The 20,717-nt window shown below is 42.0% G+C and overlaps 1 protein-coding gene across 2 annotated transcripts in view; it reads right to left on the bottom strand.

Moving 5' to 3' along the window:
* The window catches only part of MYRFL (myelin regulatory factor like), a 365,303-nt gene that overhangs the window by 120,817 nt on the left and 223,769 nt on the right, over positions 1-20,717 (bottom strand). For both annotated transcript variants that reach the window (XM_077265271.1, XM_077265272.1), the window contains 5 exons: positions 10,927-11,035; positions 5,279-5,388; positions 2,923-3,086; positions 1,698-1,758; positions 1,105-1,184 (listed from right to left, as the gene is read on the bottom strand). In XM_077265271.1, coding sequence (XP_077121386.1) covers positions 1,105-1,184; positions 1,698-1,758; positions 2,923-3,086; positions 5,279-5,388; positions 10,927-11,035 — 524 coding nt within the window. The remainder of the gene's footprint in view (positions 1-1,104; positions 1,185-1,697; positions 1,759-2,922; positions 3,087-5,278; positions 5,389-10,926; positions 11,036-20,717) is intronic.

Here is a 20,717-nt window from a genome sequence, read left to right as displayed (position 1 = left end):
CTGATATGTATATCATGTCAGAAGAGAGAAATTATTTTAATAGCAGGCACACTTTTTTTACGTGATCGTAATTATTTATTGAATAACGGCGATCACATGATCAGGGATAGGAAAATACGTCTCTATTTATGTTCTCCAGGGTCTCAACTACCCCCGGTAGCTGAAACAGAGATTTTCTGACTCTGAGGGTGCTATGCCCTTTTTCCCTCACACCATTTTAATGAAGGAAGGTTATGATGAGGGAATAAAGCCACTTGGTGGACTCCATTTTAATGCATATCGGCAGTCATTAAGTATATGTTATAAAAAGGGCTGAGCAAACAAGCATAAAAAGATATGCTAAAGTTGTCTCCTGAGCAGCTCATAGGTCTGTGTGATCTCTTTACTTCTTGGTTGCTTAGGGTAGGTGCTCATTCATGAGTGACAGTTCTGGTGAATAGATTCCTTTTACTAGTTCTGCTACTACACATTTATGGTCTGCGTGTGTTTGTTTTGAGTCTACACTGCTATTATTATATTTGCATATAGAGATAATAGTGCATTTGAACAAGCACATGCCTCAGGAATGTGGGAGCCATGATTAGAAGATCCACCCTCTAAACTGCAAATGCTGGAGGAGTGATAAGAGCTCAGGAGTTGAACGTGAGGAATAGAGGGGTGAGTAGCTGACTATCTATAGGCTGCAAAGAGCTGACTGGTATGTTAGGAGTTAACTCTTCTCCTGGAATGTAACTGCTGAGCGCACTTGGTCAGGCTCTAGTGGCCGAGCTCCATGCAAACAAGCTGTACACTATGTAAGACAAAAGCTTTTTTATTAGGATAATTACAGTAGATTGAAGAAGAGATTGAAAACTTGCTTATATTTATATTGTTTAACTAACTAAAACAATTTAATAGCATGAGAATACCTCTTTAATTGGGGCCCTTGCTGTCATGATATTTGTGGGTCACATAGGTGGGTCTCAATCCTTTCACAAATTTATGGCAGATCAAGTAGATTTTCCATAAATGTATAAGTTGATAATGAACTCTTTACGACTTACAACTTTATTAAAGTAAAGGGTTGTACATTTCTTAAAATTATTTCTATTTTCAATTATTTACCAAAGTGTCATAACAGAGATCAAAGCAATTACAGTAGTTTGAAAAATCCTTTTAGAACATTGCTCTTGTTTGGTTGGAACCTAAAAATTAAAGAGAGAAATAATATCAGAATATATTATTGTAAGCTGAAATATACTGTCATATAAAGTGCGGTAACTGCAATCAAAAAGACAAATCTGTGTTTTTCAGGATCATTTGGACACCAAGGCTGGCCATACAGTGGGGGAAAAAGTATTTAGTCAGCCACCAATTGTGCAAGTTCTCCCACTTAAAAAGATGAGAGAGGCCTGTAATTGACATCATAGGTAGACCACAACTATGAGAGTCAAAATGAGAAAACAAATCCAGAAAATCACCTTGTCTGATTTGGTCTACCTATGATGTCAATAACAGGCCTCTCTCATTTTTTTAAGTGGGAGAACTTGCACAATTGGTGGTATAATGATTTAGATGTAAAGAATTTTTGTTTCAATACCTTATGGCTTTGCTGTTTATTACTATTGTCAAATTGTAACTACAGTGACAATATCATTCAGGTGGTCTATTCTTCAAGTGTAATGTACCTGAAAGTCTCTCTTTTTTCTTCCACTAACCTTTTTTGCTTTTATTGGAGCTGCTTTCTTTTGGAGTGGGACATGGTTGACCTTGCTGAATCTGTAATAATAAACCATATTTCGAGATCTTAAGGCTTGGCACATTCAGAATACTCGCAATATCACAATCTGCTAGACACTACGGTACATTCATTTACTCTCCGTAGGGTAATGATAACATCCCACAGAACATATTGCATTTCAACATTTTACATATTGTTCTAATTATACAAATTGTCTCTTCAGAGAGGAAGAGAACTAGAACTTTAGTGCCACCTATTGGAAGGTAGCAATCCTACAAATCAATGTCGACCCTTTAACGAGCCTTGTCACATGACTTAGGATAATAGCCAAACCAGAATCTCACTTTGCAGACACTGTGTTTCGGGGTACTGCCCCTCGTCAGTGCAAAGTGGAGATCTGGTTTGGCTGTGTGAGAGGCATCCGACCGATATCCAAGAAGTATCATTTCTCCTTGCGGAGAATGACATGCTAAGCATGCCGAGATGAGGAGACTTAAAGCCGCAATACTCCTTTGGGAAATATGCTAATTATGCAAATTGTCTCTTCAGAGAGGAAAGAGAACTAGAACTCTAGTGCCACCTATTGGAAGGTAGCAATCCTACAAGTCAGTGTTGACCCTTTAACAAACCTTGTCACGTGACTTAGGATAATAGCCAAACCAGAAGAGACAATTTGCATAATTAGCATATTTCCCAGAGGAGCATTGCGGCTTTAAGTCTCCTCATCTCGGCATGCTTAGCATGTCAATCTCCGCAAGGAGAAACAATACTTCTTGGATATCGGTTGGACGCCTCTCACACAGACAAACCAGATCTCCACTTTGCACTGACGAGGGGCAGTACCCCGAAACACAGTGTCTGCAAATTGAGATTCTGGTTTGGCTATTATCCTAAGTCATGTGACAAGGCTCGTTAAAGGGTCGACATTGACTTGTAGGATTGCCACCTTCCAATAGGTGGCACTAGAGTTCTAGTTCTCTTTCGCTCTGAAAAGACAATTTGCATAATTAGCATATTTCCCAGAGGAGAATTGCGGCTTTAAGTCTCCTCATCTTGGCATGCAAGGCGAAACGATACTTCTTGGACACATATTGTTCTAAAATGATTTTTAATTATTTCAAGTAAAAATAATAATAAAAATAATAATCCATGAATAATCCATGCATTTCGTTTCAGTAAAACTCCAATGAACGTTCTCTAACCTTGAAGGAGACCTTTCACTTGTGGTTTGTTTTAAGCTGCTTATTCGTTTTAATTTGGCAAGCTTTTGGTTCCACAGTTCAAGCTCCTCAATCCTCATTTCAAGGTTATTTGTCAGTTTACAGAGCTGTTTTACAGCGCCCACATTTTCCATAAAGATCTGGTCCTGACAAAAGAGAGAATAATGAATGACACACACTTTTCTATGCTCTTGCTTTTTACTGCGGGGAGGTGGTCTGCAGACCGGAACAAGGCTTACACCGTAACCTCCTCATAGATAGATATAGACATTGATGACTGATGTGCATTTTTCTGCTATTGTTATTTCTGTTTCCAAAAGGTGAGGATACCTAACTTAGAAGTACAGAAGGTAAAATGTACTTCCCTCACTGTAAGTAACTACCCCCCAACACCGATACCTAAGAAAATTGATACCTCCTCTCTTTCCACTTTTCACGTAATTCACAATGATCCATCGTGCTCTGTAAGTTGGTCTATTATGATCTCGTTTATTTACCCCATTTGGTTTGCAGTTTACTTTTTAATCAGATAAAATAGGCCATTTACTGTAAAAACCAATGGAAAACTGCCATAAAAGAACTAAGACCAGTGTACACAGAGAACATTTATGTGATGATTTGTCATGTAAACTGCATATGTAAAGTTTGCAAATTACAAATTTTGTTCATTAACAAGTGAATTTTTATGATATTTACAGGGATCATCCACTACTTTTATATTGATGACCTATCCTATGCAGTACCCCTATCACTTGTTTGGTGGTCAGATGTAAACTGTGCACCGCTCGGAATACTACAGCTCCATACACTGTTCAATCAGTAGCTGTTGAGTGGTACTGTCTATTAGCTGCCATACCTCTTCTTCAGAAGGGCTGATCTGCAGGTCTCGGCAATGGCCACTAAACAGTATCCGGAACTATGCACTGGATATATGGTAATAAGGTGATGCACAGGTGATAGTAGCTGATCAGTGGGGGTGCTTGGTGTCGGGCCCCACAGATCAGATATTAATGATGTTTCCATAGGATAGGTCATCAGTACTGAAGTAGTTTAAAAAAAAAAATCCTTAATGACCAGCCAATTTTGTTTGTTTGTTTTTGACTGTCTGCTTTCCACCAGCCATAACCTTTTTATTTTTTCACTGACATGGCATTATGAGGCTCTGTTTCCTGCAAAACAAACTGTATTATTTTTTTTAGCGCTGTTTTGGGGTACATATAAATCACCATGTATTCTAGCAATTCTTGTTTGTTTTTTTAATGAATTCTCCAGGTTATTACCATTGTGTTGATACCTAATACAGATTTTTTTCTGTTTGTTTTAATTAGATGTATGTAATAAAATATATGTTAGATGACAGATTTTAATTTGCACTGGAGTTTTTTATATTTTTCATTACTTTTTTAAATTCACCAGATGTTTTATATATGTATATTTTTTTTTACTTAATTTATCCCTGAAGAGATCATAAAGGATAAATGTGGCACATTTTTTCCACTGTAGCTGAAGCAGCCATATGACCCCCAGTTACAGGAGAATACTGTCCATTGTTGTGCCATACACCACTGGCAGAGCTGATATGGGTCTGCTAGTACTCAGCAACTCTGTTATTATGGCCAGACATCTGGCAATCATGTGATTACCAGAAACTACAGAAGCATCAGCAATGCCAATACTTCAGTACACTACATAGCACTCATTAAACGCTAAGTAGCCTTAGAACTAGAAGACAGAAGTGGTAACAAGCTGCTTCCGTCTTCTCTCCAAAATCCCACAAGTTTGACAGCCAGGGAACAAACCTGAGCTTGCCATAGTGCCGGAGCTTTTACACTGCACAATAAATTTACAGTACTGGAGAGTTAAAGCCCAGCATCAAGTGCTGTAAAATTATGGTACTTGGCCATTATCTTATTAAACAGCAAACCATTGTGGAACCTTTTGTTAACGGTCTTAAAGCCTTGTGTACATGGAGCACAAGTTGCTGCTGCCCCATTAATTCTCTATAAGATGGATAGACATTGACAAATACAGCACTGGTTAACTTGGGGTGATCACTTGTGACCCTGACAGTCAATCCTACAAATATCTGATGATATAAGCTATACTGTGGATATGTAATAAGTTTTTATTTTGAGCCAACCTCTTCAAGTGAAGTCTGATATGGTGGTGAGATATATGGAGATTTAATGGAGCTAATCCATTGTGTTGGAGTTAAAGTGCTTTGTATGCCAACCAACTAACCCAGCACTCATGAGCTAATTTACCCTGAGTTGTCACAAAATATTAATGAATATAAATGTAGTATTTCAGTATATACATACAGTAGAACTATATTTACCTTATCTACCATGAGAAGGTTTTCTATTGTCTCTCCATTTTCGCATGTAACATTGCCCGTGTCCCTAACAGCATGTGGTAAAACATTTCTCACTTCTTGAGCAATTATACCTGTAAGAAATATAATCATTCATATTCTGTTTATTCATATTACTAATGTAGCGCCATTAATTCCACAACGCTTTACAGACATTATCATCACTGTCCCTATTGGGGTGTACAATCTAAATTCCCTTTCAGTACGTCTTTGGAGTGTGGGAGAAACTATGCATTTCACTGACTAGCTTTATCAGGTGGTCACACTGCATTTGACCATACTGCCCCTGATGGAGCTAATATACAAAACACGCGTCGGGGTACTGGCAGTGTGGTCCTTTATACGGCACTTTAACGATGGCGAATGCTGGTTTTGGTGCTAATGCACTTCTGCTCAGCACTATGAAGCTCTGATTAAGGGTTTTTTTTTGTATACATTTATTAACATTTACTTATTTATTATCTTAGTTTGGTCAGAGTTTCATTGAAGGGTCTTTGCATGAATTGATGTACATTTTTTTTTACATTAACTATAAAAGTATGTTCATGATTCCCTGATTATATACTATGTCTGATTTATTTTGTGCAAGCACTTTAAAACCATTATTTATTATGGATTTAATTTATCATCTTTTTTTCGTCATGCTGTGATATATCATTAACCACACTGAGTATTTTTCGGTCTTTTTTCTTCATTTTTTGGGGGTATTTTATAAATAATTGTAAGTAATAAAGTTAATCAAGCATATAGCTTTTTATACTGCATTATTTTTTGCATAGGGCTTCTTTGATGAGCTAATTATCGGTTCATAGTGTTTTTTGAGGACTCTGACAAAGGTTAATAATAGTTTTTCGGTTACTTTAGTATGGGCCTTTGGGTCCATTATTGGTCACTAGTTATCTGAAATGTATGGTCACTTTGTTTTCAAAGTATATTTACTCTGAAACCCCACTGCATTTCAGAGTACAGTATACCTGGATGGAATTGTCTGAGATATACTGCCCAAGGTTCAGGCAGCATGAGCTGGATCACAGGTTCCCTATAAATCTGACCATTTATTTGCTTCATCTTCTTACCTATTCTGATATCCTATACCCTGCCTGTTTGCTTGCTTGTTAGCATTCAAATATGACCAATGTGATTGACTGTTCTGCTCATGTAAATGGGCCTTCAGTTTTAAAATAATCTGACACATCTGATTCTTATGAGCAATTATGCAGCAGAATTTTGGATTCTATGTTGTTGACTGTTGATTATAACTATTCCCAGAATTTCAAAACAGTAATGTTTTTGTTTATTTTTTTCTGAAATTTAGTTTAAAGCGATATAAGTTACGGCCACCACCTTTCAGGGCTGATATACAGCATTCTATAATGCTGTATACCTGCCCCAACCCAACCTGTAAAAGAAGAAAAATAATGTTTATTATACTCACCTGCAGGGCAGTCTGAGGGGTGTCGCTCTTCCTGGTCCTGCTCCTCCCATCTTCCTGCAATGCCGTCCTCCTACTGGGTTGGTCATCATCTACAGAAGTCTACTCAGCACCGCACTTGTGCCCAGGCATACTTCTCTGCCCTGTTGAGGCAGAGCAATGTACTGCAGTGCACAAGTCCTGGGTTCTCTGACTTATCCCAGCGCCTGCGCACTGCAGTACTTTGCTCTGCCCTCAACAGAGCAGAGAAGTACGCCTGCGAAGCAGCGCAATGCCAACGAGACTTCTATGGATGACGTAGGGGCACGTCATCCACAAGAACCAAGAAGGAGAGCGGCATCGCAAACAGATGGGGGGTGCCGGACCAAGAAGAGTGACATCCCTTCGACCGGACTGCCCAGCAGGTGAGTATAATAAAAGTTATTTTTCCTCTCTTACAGGTTGGGTTGGAGGCTAAAAGTAGGTACCAAAAGTATTCTGACCCCTTTAAATTTTTCACTCTGTTTCATTGCAGCCATTTAATAAATTAAAAAAAGTTATTTTTTTTCTCATTAATGTACACTCTGCACCCCGTCTTGATTGAAATAAAAACAGAAATGTAGAGTTTTTTGCAAATTTATTAAAAAAGAAAAACTGAAATATCACATAATAATAATAATCTTTATTTTTTATATAGCGCTAACATATTCCGCAGCGCTTTACAGGTAGCACACATTATCATCGCTGTCCCCGATGGGGATCACAATCTAAATTCCCTACCAGTATGTCTTTGGAATGTGGGAGGAAACCCACACAAACACGGAAAGAACATACAAACTCGCAAAGAGATGTTGTCCTGGGTGGGATTAGAACCCAGGACTCCAGCGCTGCAAGGCTGCAGTGTAACTACTGCGCCACCATGCTGCCATGGTCATAGGTACTCAGACTCTTTGCTCAATATTGAGTAGAAGCACCTTTTTGAGCTAGTACAGCCATGAGTCTTCTTGGGAATGATGTGCAGCGCCCCAGAGTCCTGGTCGTTGCAGTACTGTGGCTCCGCCACTATGGGGAGCTATGGTGCGTCTGATGGCACTGAAGGAGTTCATCTGATCAGGTATCACAGACACCAATACATTTCACAGCTGGGCCTCCGGGGGGAGCTAAGGGTGCTATTCATTAGGCCACTCCCCACCATAGTGGGTAAACTGGGGGTCAGGCAGGAAGTTAGATCAGAAAGCTGACTGGGTTGGAACCAGGCAACACCTTGTGGCAGAGGGTGTTGTAGGGGAAGATACAGTAGGGTCTCTGTCAGGGGTGGGATCCTGACAGAGGCTTGGCAACAAGAAAGAACGTAACGGGACCGTGCCTGCTCCGGGTAGCGGCGGTACCCAAGAAAGGATTAGAAGCGAGATAGATTGTGCTGAGTGAGAAACGAGATCACGCAAAGGAGAAATACCAGTAGGAGTCGTGCTGTAAGACCGAAGCAACATCCTACTGAGGCGCACTACCGGTGGCCGGAACGCCGAGGGAGTATCATAACATTCAGCTTCAAGCAATACTCCAAACAGCGGCAGGACAGTCAGTCTAAGGCGGGCTGTCTCACCTTAAATCACCTATGCAGTCTTGGGGGGCAACTTGTGGAGAGGGGCGACTCTAGGGTCCCGGAAGAGCTCCGAGCCTACCCGTCAAACGGGTGCCGTCCCAACCAGAACACCAGGGAGGGACGGAGAATTAGCAGAACATCATCTAATCGAGTTGTGAGGGAACTTAAGAAACAGACACAACAGTTGTGGGGGACTTTCCGTAAGCACAGCAGGGAAGGACCACAACACATAGCGCTAGAAGGAAGGCACCGATTTCCACCTGTGAAGAGAACTCTGGAGGTGCCATTGGACCGGCCGGACTTGCGCAGCCTGGTGAACCGTGTTCCGGACTGAGGACCCAGAGATCTTCAGTAAAGAGGTAAAGAGACTGCAACCTGGTGTCCTCGTTATTTACTGCACCGCACCACCCTCATCCACACCTGTTATTCACTGAGCGCCCCACGGCAGGGTCACGGACCGGGGCCTAGCCGCCGTGACAACCCCAGAGCAGAGACGCAGAGGCCCGGTACCGGGTACCCCTCGGCCCTGCGGCGGTGGGGGCGCTCCAGATGCAACAAGTATTTCACACCTGGATTTGGGGATCCTCTGCATTTTTCCTTGCATATGCTCTCCAGTTCCGTCAGGTTGGATGGTGAATGTTGGTAGACAGCCAGTTTCAGGTCTCTCCAGAGATGCTCAATTGGGTATAGGTCAGGGCTCTGGCTGGGCCTGTCAAGAATGGTCACAGAGTTGTTCTGAAGCCACTCCTTTGTTATTTTAGCTGTGTGCTTAGGGTCACTGTCTTGTTGGAAGGTGAATCTTTGGCAAAGTCTGAGGTCCAGAGCACTCTGTAAGAGGTTTTCATCCAGGATATCTCTGGACTTGGCAAAATTCATGTTTCCTTCAATGGCAACCAGTCATCCTGTCCCTGCAGCTGAAAAAAACACCCCCATAGCATGATGCTGCCACCACCATGTTTCACTGTTGGGATTCTATTGGGCAGGTGATGAGCAGTGCCTGGTTTTCTCCACACATACTGCTTAGAATTATCACCCAAAAGGTCCATTTTTGTCTCATCAGACTAGAGAATCATATTTATCATAGTCTGGGAGTCCATGTGTTTTTTTTAGCAAACTCTATGCTGGCTTTCATATGTCTTGCACTGAGGAGAGGTTTCCGTCGGGGCCACTCTGCCATAAAGGCCTGGCTGGTGGAGGGCTGCAGTGATAGTTGACTTTGTGGAACTTTCTCCCATCTCCCTACTGCATTTCTAGAGCTCAGCCACAGTGATCTTGGGGTTCTTCCTTACCTCTCTCACCAAGGCTTTTCTCCCACAATTGCTCAGTTTGGCTAGACGGTCAGGTCAAGGAAGACTTCTGGTGGTCCCAAACTTCTTCCATTTAAGGATTATGGAGGCCACTGTGCTCTTAGGAACCTTGAGTACTGCAGAAATTATTTTGTAACCTTGGCCAGATCTGTGCTTTGCCATAATTCTGTCTCTGAGCTCCTTGGCCAGTTCCTTAGACCTCATGATTCTCATTTGGTCTGACATGCACTGTGAGCTGTGAGATCTTATATAGACAGGTGTGTGCCTTTCCAAATCAAGTGCTATCAGTTTAGTTAAACACAGCTGGACTCCATTGAAGGAGTAGAACCATCTCCAGGAGGATCACAAGGAAATGGACAGCATGTGACTAAGGGTACCGTCACACAGTGCCATTTTCATCGCTACGACGGCACGATTCGTGACGTTCTAGCGATATCGTTACGATATCGTAGTGTCTGACACGCTACTGCGATCCGGAACCCCGCTGAGAATCATACGTCGTAGCAGATCGTTTGAAACTTTCTTTCGTCGTCTAGTGTCCCGCTGTGGCGGCATGATTGCATCGTGTGACACAGGTTGTATACGATGTGCGCACAGTAACCAACGGCTTCTACATCGCAAATACGTCATGAAATTATCGCTCCAGCGCCGTGTATTGCAACGTGTGACCGCAGTCTACGACGCTGGAGCGATAATCATACGACGCTGCAACGTCACGAATCGTGCCGTCGTAGCGATGAAAATGGCACTGTGTGACGGTACCCTTAAATATGAGTGTCTGAGCAAAGGGTCTGAATACTTATGACTATGTGATATTTCAGTTTTTCTATTTAATAAATTTGCAAAAATTTTACATTTCTGTTTTTTTTCAGTCAAGATGGGATGCAGAGTGTACATTAATGAGAAAAAAATGCACGTTTTTGAAATAACCAAATGGCTGCAATGAAACAAAGAGTGAAAAATTTAAAGGGGTCTGAATACTTTCTGTACCCACTGTATATACAGCTGAACCCTGAAAGGCAGTGGCCATAACTCATATCGGCCAAACCTGGTGAAAAGTTCCCTTTAAGGTCCTTTTCCCTAGGTATTCCATTCCATCTGTTCTCGGGCTTACAATCTGAGACACAATACCCATTTATAAACGTGTCTCTTAGAAAGCCTAATTCTGATAATGTTTATTCACCTTTTGATGTAATATCTCAAAATGCATACCATATTTAAAATTAACACCATATAAACACTGAAAAACATGATAAAACTAATGTTAAAAAAGTAAAATACATAATGTTACCTGTTTCATGAAGGGAGTCAATTCCCATGATGTTTGCAAATTCTGGTCTGTAATCATACTCTACTAGCCTCATCTGAGCTATTCTTTTGAGCTGCTCCATTGTGTCAACCTGATAAAAAAAAGAAAATGTATAATTTTGCTTTACTCTTTTTGCAAATCATGTTTCAATGTTTATCTGAAGAAATATTGATGTTCTCAGTGGGAGAAATTAAATTATAATCTTGTGGTTATGATACCTTTTAAAGGCTAAAAAATAAAATAAGTGATGCTACAAAGCAAGCTTTCGGGACTTCAACAGGTCTCTTCATCAGGCTTGGTATAACAAAGTATCTGAAGAAACAAATATATGCACAAAAAGAGCAGAGACATGACGTAATAGATGAACATTTAAAAAAACAAACAAACTGAGCTCAAGAGAGTGAAAACCTCATTAGCTCAGATAAGTGGTGTGAAGGTTTAATTGTCCCAATATCCTTGTAAAATCAGAGATCTGATGCCCTTAGGCCATGTTCACACTTTGTGGCGTCCCTCTGCGGGTTCTCCCGCAGTGGATTTGATAAATCTGCAGGGCAAAACCGCTGCGGTTATCCCTGCAGATTTATCGCGGTTTGTTCCGCGGTTTCCGCTGCGGGTTTCCGCCTATACTATTGATGCTGCATATGCAGCAATATGCAGCATCAATAGTAATGTTAAAAATAATAAAAATTGGTTATACTCACCCTCCGATGTCCAGATCTCCTCGGCGCTGCACGCGGCGCTCCGGTTCCAAAGATGCTGTGCCGAGAAAGACCTTCATGACGTCACGGTCATGTGACCCGGGCGTCATCACGGTCATGTGACCGCGATGTCACCGCAGGTCCTGTTCGCACAGCAACTCTGACCGGCCGGCCGCGTGCAGCGCTGAGAGGTGAGTATAACATGATTTTTTATTTTTATTCTTTTTTTTACCCCAAATATGGTTCCCAGGGCCTGGAGGAGAGTCTCCTCTCCTCCACCCCGGGTACCACCCGCACATTAACCGCTTACTTCCCGCAACGTGGGCACAGCCCCATGCGGGAAGTAAGCGGTTCAATGCATTCCTATGGGTGCAGAATCGCAGCGATTCTGCACAAAGAAGTGACATGCTGCGGGTTTTAATCCGCTGCGTTTCTGCGCGTTTTTTCCCGCAGCATGTGCACAGCGGTTTGCGGTTTCCATAGGGTTTACATGTAAATGGAAACGCTATGGAAACTGCTGCGGACCAGCAGCATCAAAATCGCCGCGGTTCCGCGGTAAAAACCGCAAAGTGTGAACATGGCCTTACTGTCTCTGTGGCAGATCCCTCAGATTTTGCAGTAAGTCAAACTCCTTGTGACAAATTTTTTCCTGTGTTGAGGATATCAAAGAGTGCCATAAATTTTTGTTCACAGACCCTTTGGTGTTTTTTGTGATTTGAAGTTGTTATTTAATATAGCAACTTTCATACTGTTTATGTTTTGTCCTGGACCATAAAAATGTTTAGCCATTCATATGTTCCTTTTCCAGTGTGGTGTACATAGTTAATTTTGTGCACTATTTGTCCTGCTGGTGGTCTCTATGTTGGATAAACAGGACAGAAACTGACAGCAAGGATGAGATCTCATCACCACATGATTACAGACACACAAAAAAAAATAAAAACCTGTGGCTTAACATTTCTGCAAAGCCAAGACTTGACTTTACTTACTTTGAATCAGTAATACAGGTTTTATATTTACAAGCCAGAAACTGCACCAATAATGTCAGATCCACATTATTGGTGCAGTTTCCCTGGTTATAAATGTAGAAGGACCTTTGGTGACATCATGGTCATATGAGCAATGGTCGTTCACCCTGCGAGAGTATGGAGGAACTGAAGAGGATAAGAGAGCCCGGTATGTGCTCTACATTGTATGTGTGTCTGTGTAATGTGTCGTGGCGCGGTAGCCATGGGCGAGGCACTTGTCTTCAGCGCTCCGTCACATTACATGAAAGTGTGGGTCCTAGCAGAGGACTTTTGCTGTGAGGGCATTACTCCCTTGTGGGCAGTATGTAGCCAGTGTTGGAGGCTTGCCAGGACCAGATGTTTCACATTTGACTGTGGGAGATCACCATTCCAAAATAAACTCTTTACTGAACGGTAACTTGATAAGGGTTGTATAAAGTGCCTTGCGAAATTATTCATCCTCCTTGGCTTTTAACCAATTTTGTTACAGTACAACCTGTGTTAGAATAATTTTGTAATCCAATTTGTGTGATGCATCATCACTAAATATTCTAAAGGTACCTTCACACTAAACGACTTTGCAGCGATAACGACAGCGATCCGTGATGTTGCAGCGTCCTGGACAGCAATATCGTTGTGTTTGACACGCAGCAGCGATCTGGATCCCGCTGTGATATCGCTGGTCATTGCTGAAAGTTCAGAACTTTATTTGGTCGTCAGATCGGCGAGTATCGCTGTGTTTGACAGCAAGAGCAACGATGCCAGCAATGTTTTACAATGGTATCCAGGGTAAATATCGGGTTACTAAGCGCAGGGCCACGCTTAGTAACCCGATATTTACCCTGGTTACCATTGTAAAAGTTAAAAAAAAACACTACATACTCACCTTCTGATGTCTGTCATGTCCCCTGGCGTCCGCGCTGCTGCTCAGAGCTTCCTGCACTGAATGTGTCAGTGCCGGCCAGAAAGCAAAGCACAGCGGTGACATCACCGCTGTGCCCTGCTACTGCCAGCGCTTACACAGTGCAGGGAAGCGGACGCCGGGGGACGCGAATGTAAGTATGTAGTGTTTGTTTTTTTACATATATACTGGTAACCAGGGTACACATCGGGTTACTAAGCGTGGCCCTGCGCTTAGCAACCCGATGTTTACCCTGGTTACCCGGGGACTTCGGCATCGTTGGTCGCTGGAGAGCGGTCTGTGTGACAGCTCTCCAGCGACCACACAGCGACGCTGCACCAATCGGCATCGTTGTCGATATCGCTGCAGCGTCGCTTAGTGTGAAGGTACCCTAAGTTGGTGAAGTGAAGTGAGAAAAATATTAGGGTAAATTAAATTTATGGGATCAAATAACTAAAAATTGACATGTCTATATGTATTCATCCCTTTTGCTTTGAGGCCCCTAAAAAATTCTGGTGCAAGCAATTACCTTCATAAGTAACATGCTTAGTGAAAGGAAGTCCACCTGTGTTCAATCTAAGTGTCAGATTTTCTGTCAGAATATACACATCTTTTCTGAAAGGCCACAGAGGCTGCAACACCACTAAGCAAAAGGCACCACTAACCAAACAACACCATGAAGAACAAGGAGATCTCCAAACAAGTCAGGTACAAATTTGTTGAAGTCACACTTGGGATATAGAAAGAATCCGAACCTCTGATGATCCCCCAGAGCACCATCAAATCCATTATCACCAAATGAAAAGAACATGGTACCACAACAAACCTGCCAAGAGAAGGCTGCCCATCAAAACTCTCTGCCTGGGCAAGGAGGGCATTAATCAGAGAGGTAGCACAGAGACCAAAGGTAACCCTGAAGGACCTGCAGAGTTCCCAAGCTGGCACCAAATTAGCACAGCTCATCACCCCAAGAACACCATCAATACAGTGAAACATATTGGAGGAAGCATCATGCTGTGGGGATATTTTTCAGCAGCAGGGACGGGAAAAATGGTCCAAGTTAAAGGGAAGATGGATGATGCGAAATATAGAGATATTCTTGTGCAAAACCTGTTTCAGTCTGTCAGTGATTTGAGACTGAGACGGAGGTATGATACATGGCATACAGCTAAAGCAACACTTGAGTGGTTTAAGGGGAAACATGTAAATGTTTTGTCATGGTACCTAGTCAAAGCCCAGACCTCAGTCCAATTGAGAATCTGTAGTCAGACTTGGAGATTGCTGTACACGAAACCATCTATCATGAAAGAGTAGTTTTGCCTTGAGGAATGGGCAAAAATCCCATTGGTAAGATGTGAAAAGCTCATAGAGACTTATCTAAAGCGATTTTCCGCTGTAATTGCTTCAAAATGAGGCTGTATAAAGTACTGACTTAAGGGGTGAATAGTTATGCACAATGATGTTTCAATTATTTTGTCCTATTTGTTGTTTGCTTGACAATAAAAATAAAACTACATGTTCAAACACTCAAAAAACAGTGAAGTTCCGGGTCATGAGGTAGAAAAACATGAAAAATGCCAAACATTAACTCCTCTGACCCTACAGTCGACTATTTACATATTACACTACACATTACTACACATATTTTTAACACATTGCACTATTCACATCACATAGCATTATATAGAAAAATACACACAACATTGTACACATAAAGTGATTGTTGTCTTCTGGGGGACTGAAAGCGACCACAGTGATCCACAATCCTTACATTCCTCCCCTCTTTAACAATGTTCATCCTCAAATATCTGGACTACTAGAAGACACCAATGCACAACACAAATAAAATAAATAACTGTCCATAACCTGAATGACAACCGACCCATGAACCTATGAGGGTATTCTCCAGTATTCTGTGATTGGGGCTCCAGGTTGCTGACCTCAAAGGTCCTCTCCGATTCTCTTTCTGTTCTCCACCACAGTTTGGCAAAGCCCCGACCCTCATGAGCCACACATACCATATACCATCAGTGGCAACCATCCATTTTCAGAAATATGACCCACGTGTCCTTCGTATGTTTGTGCAGCCCTGGCAGCAGAGGCTCTGTATTCTGCATCCTCCTCTCCAGATAGACATCATGGTTGGTTCTAAACTCCTGAATGAACCCTTGGTTCCGGGGTGGGTCATAGATAGTTACTATATCTTTGGACACAAGATCTTGGTAACACTCAGCCAGGTGACCAGTCAGCACAGTTTTGGTTCAGGCACTGTGCCACTTTCTCCATTGACTAGCTCAGATCCTCATATAATTGACAAGCCACCAGACCGTCCCTTTTTGGGGGAAAACCTGGAGGTGTAGGTCACGTTCTACCTTCAGTATCCGTCTGACTGGCGGAGTCAGCTTGTTCCGAACCCTCGCTGCAAACGTCTGCCTCTTCTTCAAGCAAGCCAACAGCTCCATGTCCTCTACACATCCTTCCACCATCACATATTCATACTCTCTGACTTACAGCCCACAAATGGTGGCATCTGCTCTGCTTCTGGGGGCCTATCATGGCCCGCCTTTCCCTGAATGGAGTCCTCTCTGACTCACCATTCCGTTTCTTAGTCGTCTCTGCCCGCTTTCTTGGCCCACATCTTACTGAGCAGATCTTCTTCTGGGCTGGCACTCTTGATTCTGAAGCCTTCCTCTATAGGCGTACCTTCTGAAGAGCTGGACACTACTTCAAGCCCTTTTGCTCGTTCTATGCCCATGATGGATGGGTTGTTCTTGTTGTTTTGTGCCATTCACCACCATTTAGCAGTCTTTGTTCGGTAACATCTTAGATTGCGTAATGGTTGCCATCTTTTCTGGAACTCAATTCTTCCCTGCGCTGTGTTCCTTCAGCTGTAAGACTCAATCCTGCTAACTACACTAAGTGGCAGAACAGTAGCCATGGGCGAGGCACTCGTCTTCAGCTCCGAGGCACATTACATAAAAGTGTGGGTCCTGGATGGGTGTGCAGACATGCAATGTGAGCACCTTACACCCTTGCTGGCTGCATGTAGACAGTGTTGTGCGCTTGCCTGGATCAGATATTTTCACAGTTCAATATAGACCTCCAGGAAACCAGACACAAACTAGCCATAGGGATAAAATACCTTTTTATATATAGATAACATATGCAAAACAATCAACACTTTCATCAAATTTAAGCCATTTGCCATGACAACTTCTTGAGCACTGCTCACCCTCTTACACTTCATCGGCACAAAGCATTTTACTGGTTATTTGTGTTATGGGAAGTGCCCTTTACATCAGGCACAGTGCAGTAGCATGATGCAGTGCAGTAGAGTACATTTTGTCATAGAAGCTCATCCAAGCTGTATGGTATATGTCAAATTGAAATCTCGTCTCCCGAGATCTTGGGACAAGATCTCAATCTGAGCATGCGAATCCCCGGTGGCCATTTTCCCGGAGTCCACCGCACGCATTGCAGCAGATTGACATCTCGGCAACGAGATCTCGGAAGACAAGATCTCAATCTGAGCATGCACAACTCACGGCTGGCATTTTCCCGGAGGCCACCACATCACAACAATGGATGTGCGGGGGCATCCGGGCTTTCATAAAATGCCGGCTGAGCCTCCTGCACCACAGAGCACCACCGCCTAACCTGCTGCACCAGCCTGGCCTGGGAGTGTTATCATCGGACGAGGACCACCGCAGAATATCCCCACCTCCTGCTGCCACCACAGTATTTGTAAGTATATTCCAACTATAAGGCGCACCCCCATTTTGCCCCAAATTTTTTTGGGAAAAAAGTGCATCTTATAGTCCGAAAAATACTGTAGTTTGTGAGGACAGTAATTTGATTGCAAGATTGGATAACAAGTGAATAAAATATATGCTTTAACCCCTTTACCCTGAAGCCTGTTTTCACCTTCCTGACCAGCCCAATTTTTACAATTCTGACCACTGTCACTATTGAGGTCATTTGATATGACTTGTGTTTATTTGTGAAAAAAATGGAAATTTGACAAAAATGTAGAAAATTTAGCAATTTTCAAACTTTTAATTTTTATGCCCTTAAAATCAGAGAGTCATATCACAGAAAATAGTTAATAAATAACATTTTCCACATGTCTACTTTACATCAGCACAATTTTTGAAACATAATTTTTTTTGGTTAGGAAGTTACAAGAGTTAAACGTTGACCAGCGGTTTCTAATTTTTTCAACAAAATTTGCAAAACCATTTTTTTAAGGGACCACCTCACATTTGAAGTGACTTTGAGGGGCATGTATGACAGAAAATACCCAAAAGTGACACCATTCTAAAAACTGCACCTCTAAAGGTACTCAAAACCACATTCAACAAGTTATTAATCCTTCAGGTGCTTCACAGGAATTTTTGGAATGTGGAAGGAAAAAATAAACATTTACTTTTCTTTCACAAAAATGTTCCTTTAGACCTAGATTTTTTTTAACTTTCGCAAGGGTAACAGGAGAAAATAGACCATACAATTAGTTGTGCAATTTCTCCTGAGCATGCCGATACCCCATATGTGGGGCACACAGTAGGGCAAGGGAAGGAAGGATATCCATTTGACTTTTTGAATGTAAAATTTGCTGGAATAATTAGCGAATGCCATATCACGTTTGGAGAGCCCTTGATGTGCCTAAACAGAGGAAACTCCCAACAAGTTACACTATTTTAGAAACTAGATTCCTTAGGGAACTTATCTAGATGTGTATTGAGCACCTTGAACCCACAGGTGCTTCGCAGAAGTTTATAACGTTGAGCCATGAAAATTAAAAAATCATATTTTTCACAGATAAATCTTTTTTAGCTCCAAATTTTGCATTTACCTAAGGGTAACAGGAGAAACTGCTCCATACAATTTGTTGTGCAATTTCTCCTGAGTACGCTGACACCCAATATGTGAAGGAAAACAATTGCTTGGGCGCACAGCAGGGCTTGGAAGGGAAGGAGCGCTATTTGACTTTTTGAATGCAAAATTTGCTGGAATAATTAGCTGATGCCGTGTTGTGTTGGGAGAGCCCCTGATCTGCCTAAACAGTGGAAACCCCTCACAAGTTACATCATTTTGGAAACTAGACCCCTTTGGGAGCCTATCTAGATGAGTATTGAGCACTTTTAACCCCCAGATGCTTCACAGAAGTTTATAACGTTAAGCCGTGAAAATAAAAAAAATCGATTTTTTTTTTTTTTCCCGCAAAAATCATGTTTAGTTACAAATTTTGCATTTTCACAAGGGTAACAGGAGAAAATGGACCACAAAATTTGTTGTATAATTTCTCCTGAGTTCACCGATACCCCATATATGGTTGAAAACTACTTTTCAGGCATAGTGCAAAGGTCAGAACGGAAGAAACGCCATAATACAGTCTAGATTTTGCTGCACTTGTTTGAGGGTGCCATTTTACATTGGCAGAGTCCCTGAGGTTCCAGCACAGCAGAATTCCCCATATGTAACTCCATTTTACAAACTAAACCTCTCAATGAATTCATCCAGGGGTGCAGTTATTATACTGACACCACAGGGTTTGTCACAGTGTTGGAATATGTTTGGTGCAACAACTCCATTCCTGTCTATGAGTGTTTAGTTGCTAGATTTGTATGCTGTTTATAAAGTTAGAACAAAAAAAACTCCTAGATGCTCACACAGGAAGAACATGTGACTGTTTCTCTGTTTTTCCTGTCTGTGTATGAAAGAAGCAGCCTGTTGTAGATACTGCACAGATAGCGACACACAAATGATTTATTCCTGATCTATTAAGCTTATCATATATTGTTCCTGAGGTCCAAGAAGGTCTGTTGTCACACGCTTGGAGAATATCCTTAATAATCTGCTGCTAACAGACTTTTATACCATTGGGCAGTGAAGAAAAAATCATTTACATTTTTACCGCCAAGAAAGGTAAAAATGGCACCAAAATGTGTCCCTCAATTTCTGCTGAATGTAGAAATACCCCATATGTGGATGTACAGTACTACTTAGCCATATGGAGAGACTTGGGACGAACAGAGCGCTATTTGCCTCCAGGAAAGCAGATTTTCCTACAATAGTTTGTGGACTCCATATACAGAGCCCCTAAGTGCTAGAAAAGCAGAATCCCCCCTCAAGTGACCCCATTTTGGAAATTATACCCCTTTGGGAATTTATCTACAGGTGTAGTGATGATTTTGACATCATGGGTGTTTTCCAGAAACAAGCAGTAGTGGATGTTGCTGACTGAAAATTGCAAACTGTCTTTGTAGTGACCAGTATGCTGTACTGACCACTACGTTGCAGTCACCAGTACGTTATGCCCAGTCGGGCTTCTGGAGGCACGCACCTGTATATTAGTTGGGCTCCCATCACTACAGAAATGCGAAACATGTGGGCGCTATATTTGGTTTAGGTACACTGTGGGGCTCAGAAGGGAGGGGTATTTAGATTTGAGAGCGCAGAATTTTCTGAATTTATTTTGGAGGGTCAGGAGCTATTTCACTTTTCCAGAGCCTTTTTACTACCAGTAACGTGGAAGCCCCCTATATTTACATTACCAGATGACAGACCTGAGTGGGTACTTGGTTGAGTTGAAGCTTTTATTGGGAATATTTTTCATAACATTTGGGATTACATTTATTCAGCACTCTGCACTGAGCACTTACATCAGTGGTTTCCATCTAAATCTCTGAGTGACATGATACAGATGAAACCCCCGAGGGATTCATTCAGTATGAGGCAGCAGAGTTACTCTGGACTCTGTCTGGCCTCTGTTCTGCATTGTCCTTTTCAGAAGTGCACAAATCTGTGGCCAACGGGACTTTTATGCAATCCTAAAAATATGGACACTGCCGGATCACAGGTCAGATGGCATCCACAGTGTTTCCATCTCCCTCATTATAGGGAATCTTCTGCTGGGGGTTCTGTATGAATCACGTATTTCAGAGATTTACACAGAAACCGCAAATGCAGAGCGCAGGATAAATGAGTGCAAAGCCTTACTACGATCTTTGGAAAACAGAATGAACAAATGAACAGCAGGTGAAAAATTTGTTTTATTTAATTTTTACGCCGTTCCTGGTGTGGTATAAGTGATTAGGCGACTTTATTCTTCGGGTCGGTGCGACAACAGTTATGCCAGATTTATATTGGGTTTTTATGTCACAATAA

This window comes from Ranitomeya variabilis, chromosome 5 (genome assembly GCF_051348905.1).
Source record: "Ranitomeya variabilis isolate aRanVar5 chromosome 5, aRanVar5.hap1, whole genome shotgun sequence".
In the NCBI taxonomy this organism is placed as follows: domain Eukaryota; kingdom Metazoa; phylum Chordata; class Amphibia; order Anura; family Dendrobatidae; genus Ranitomeya; species Ranitomeya variabilis.
This window is presented reverse-complemented; position numbering and strand designations above follow the sequence as displayed.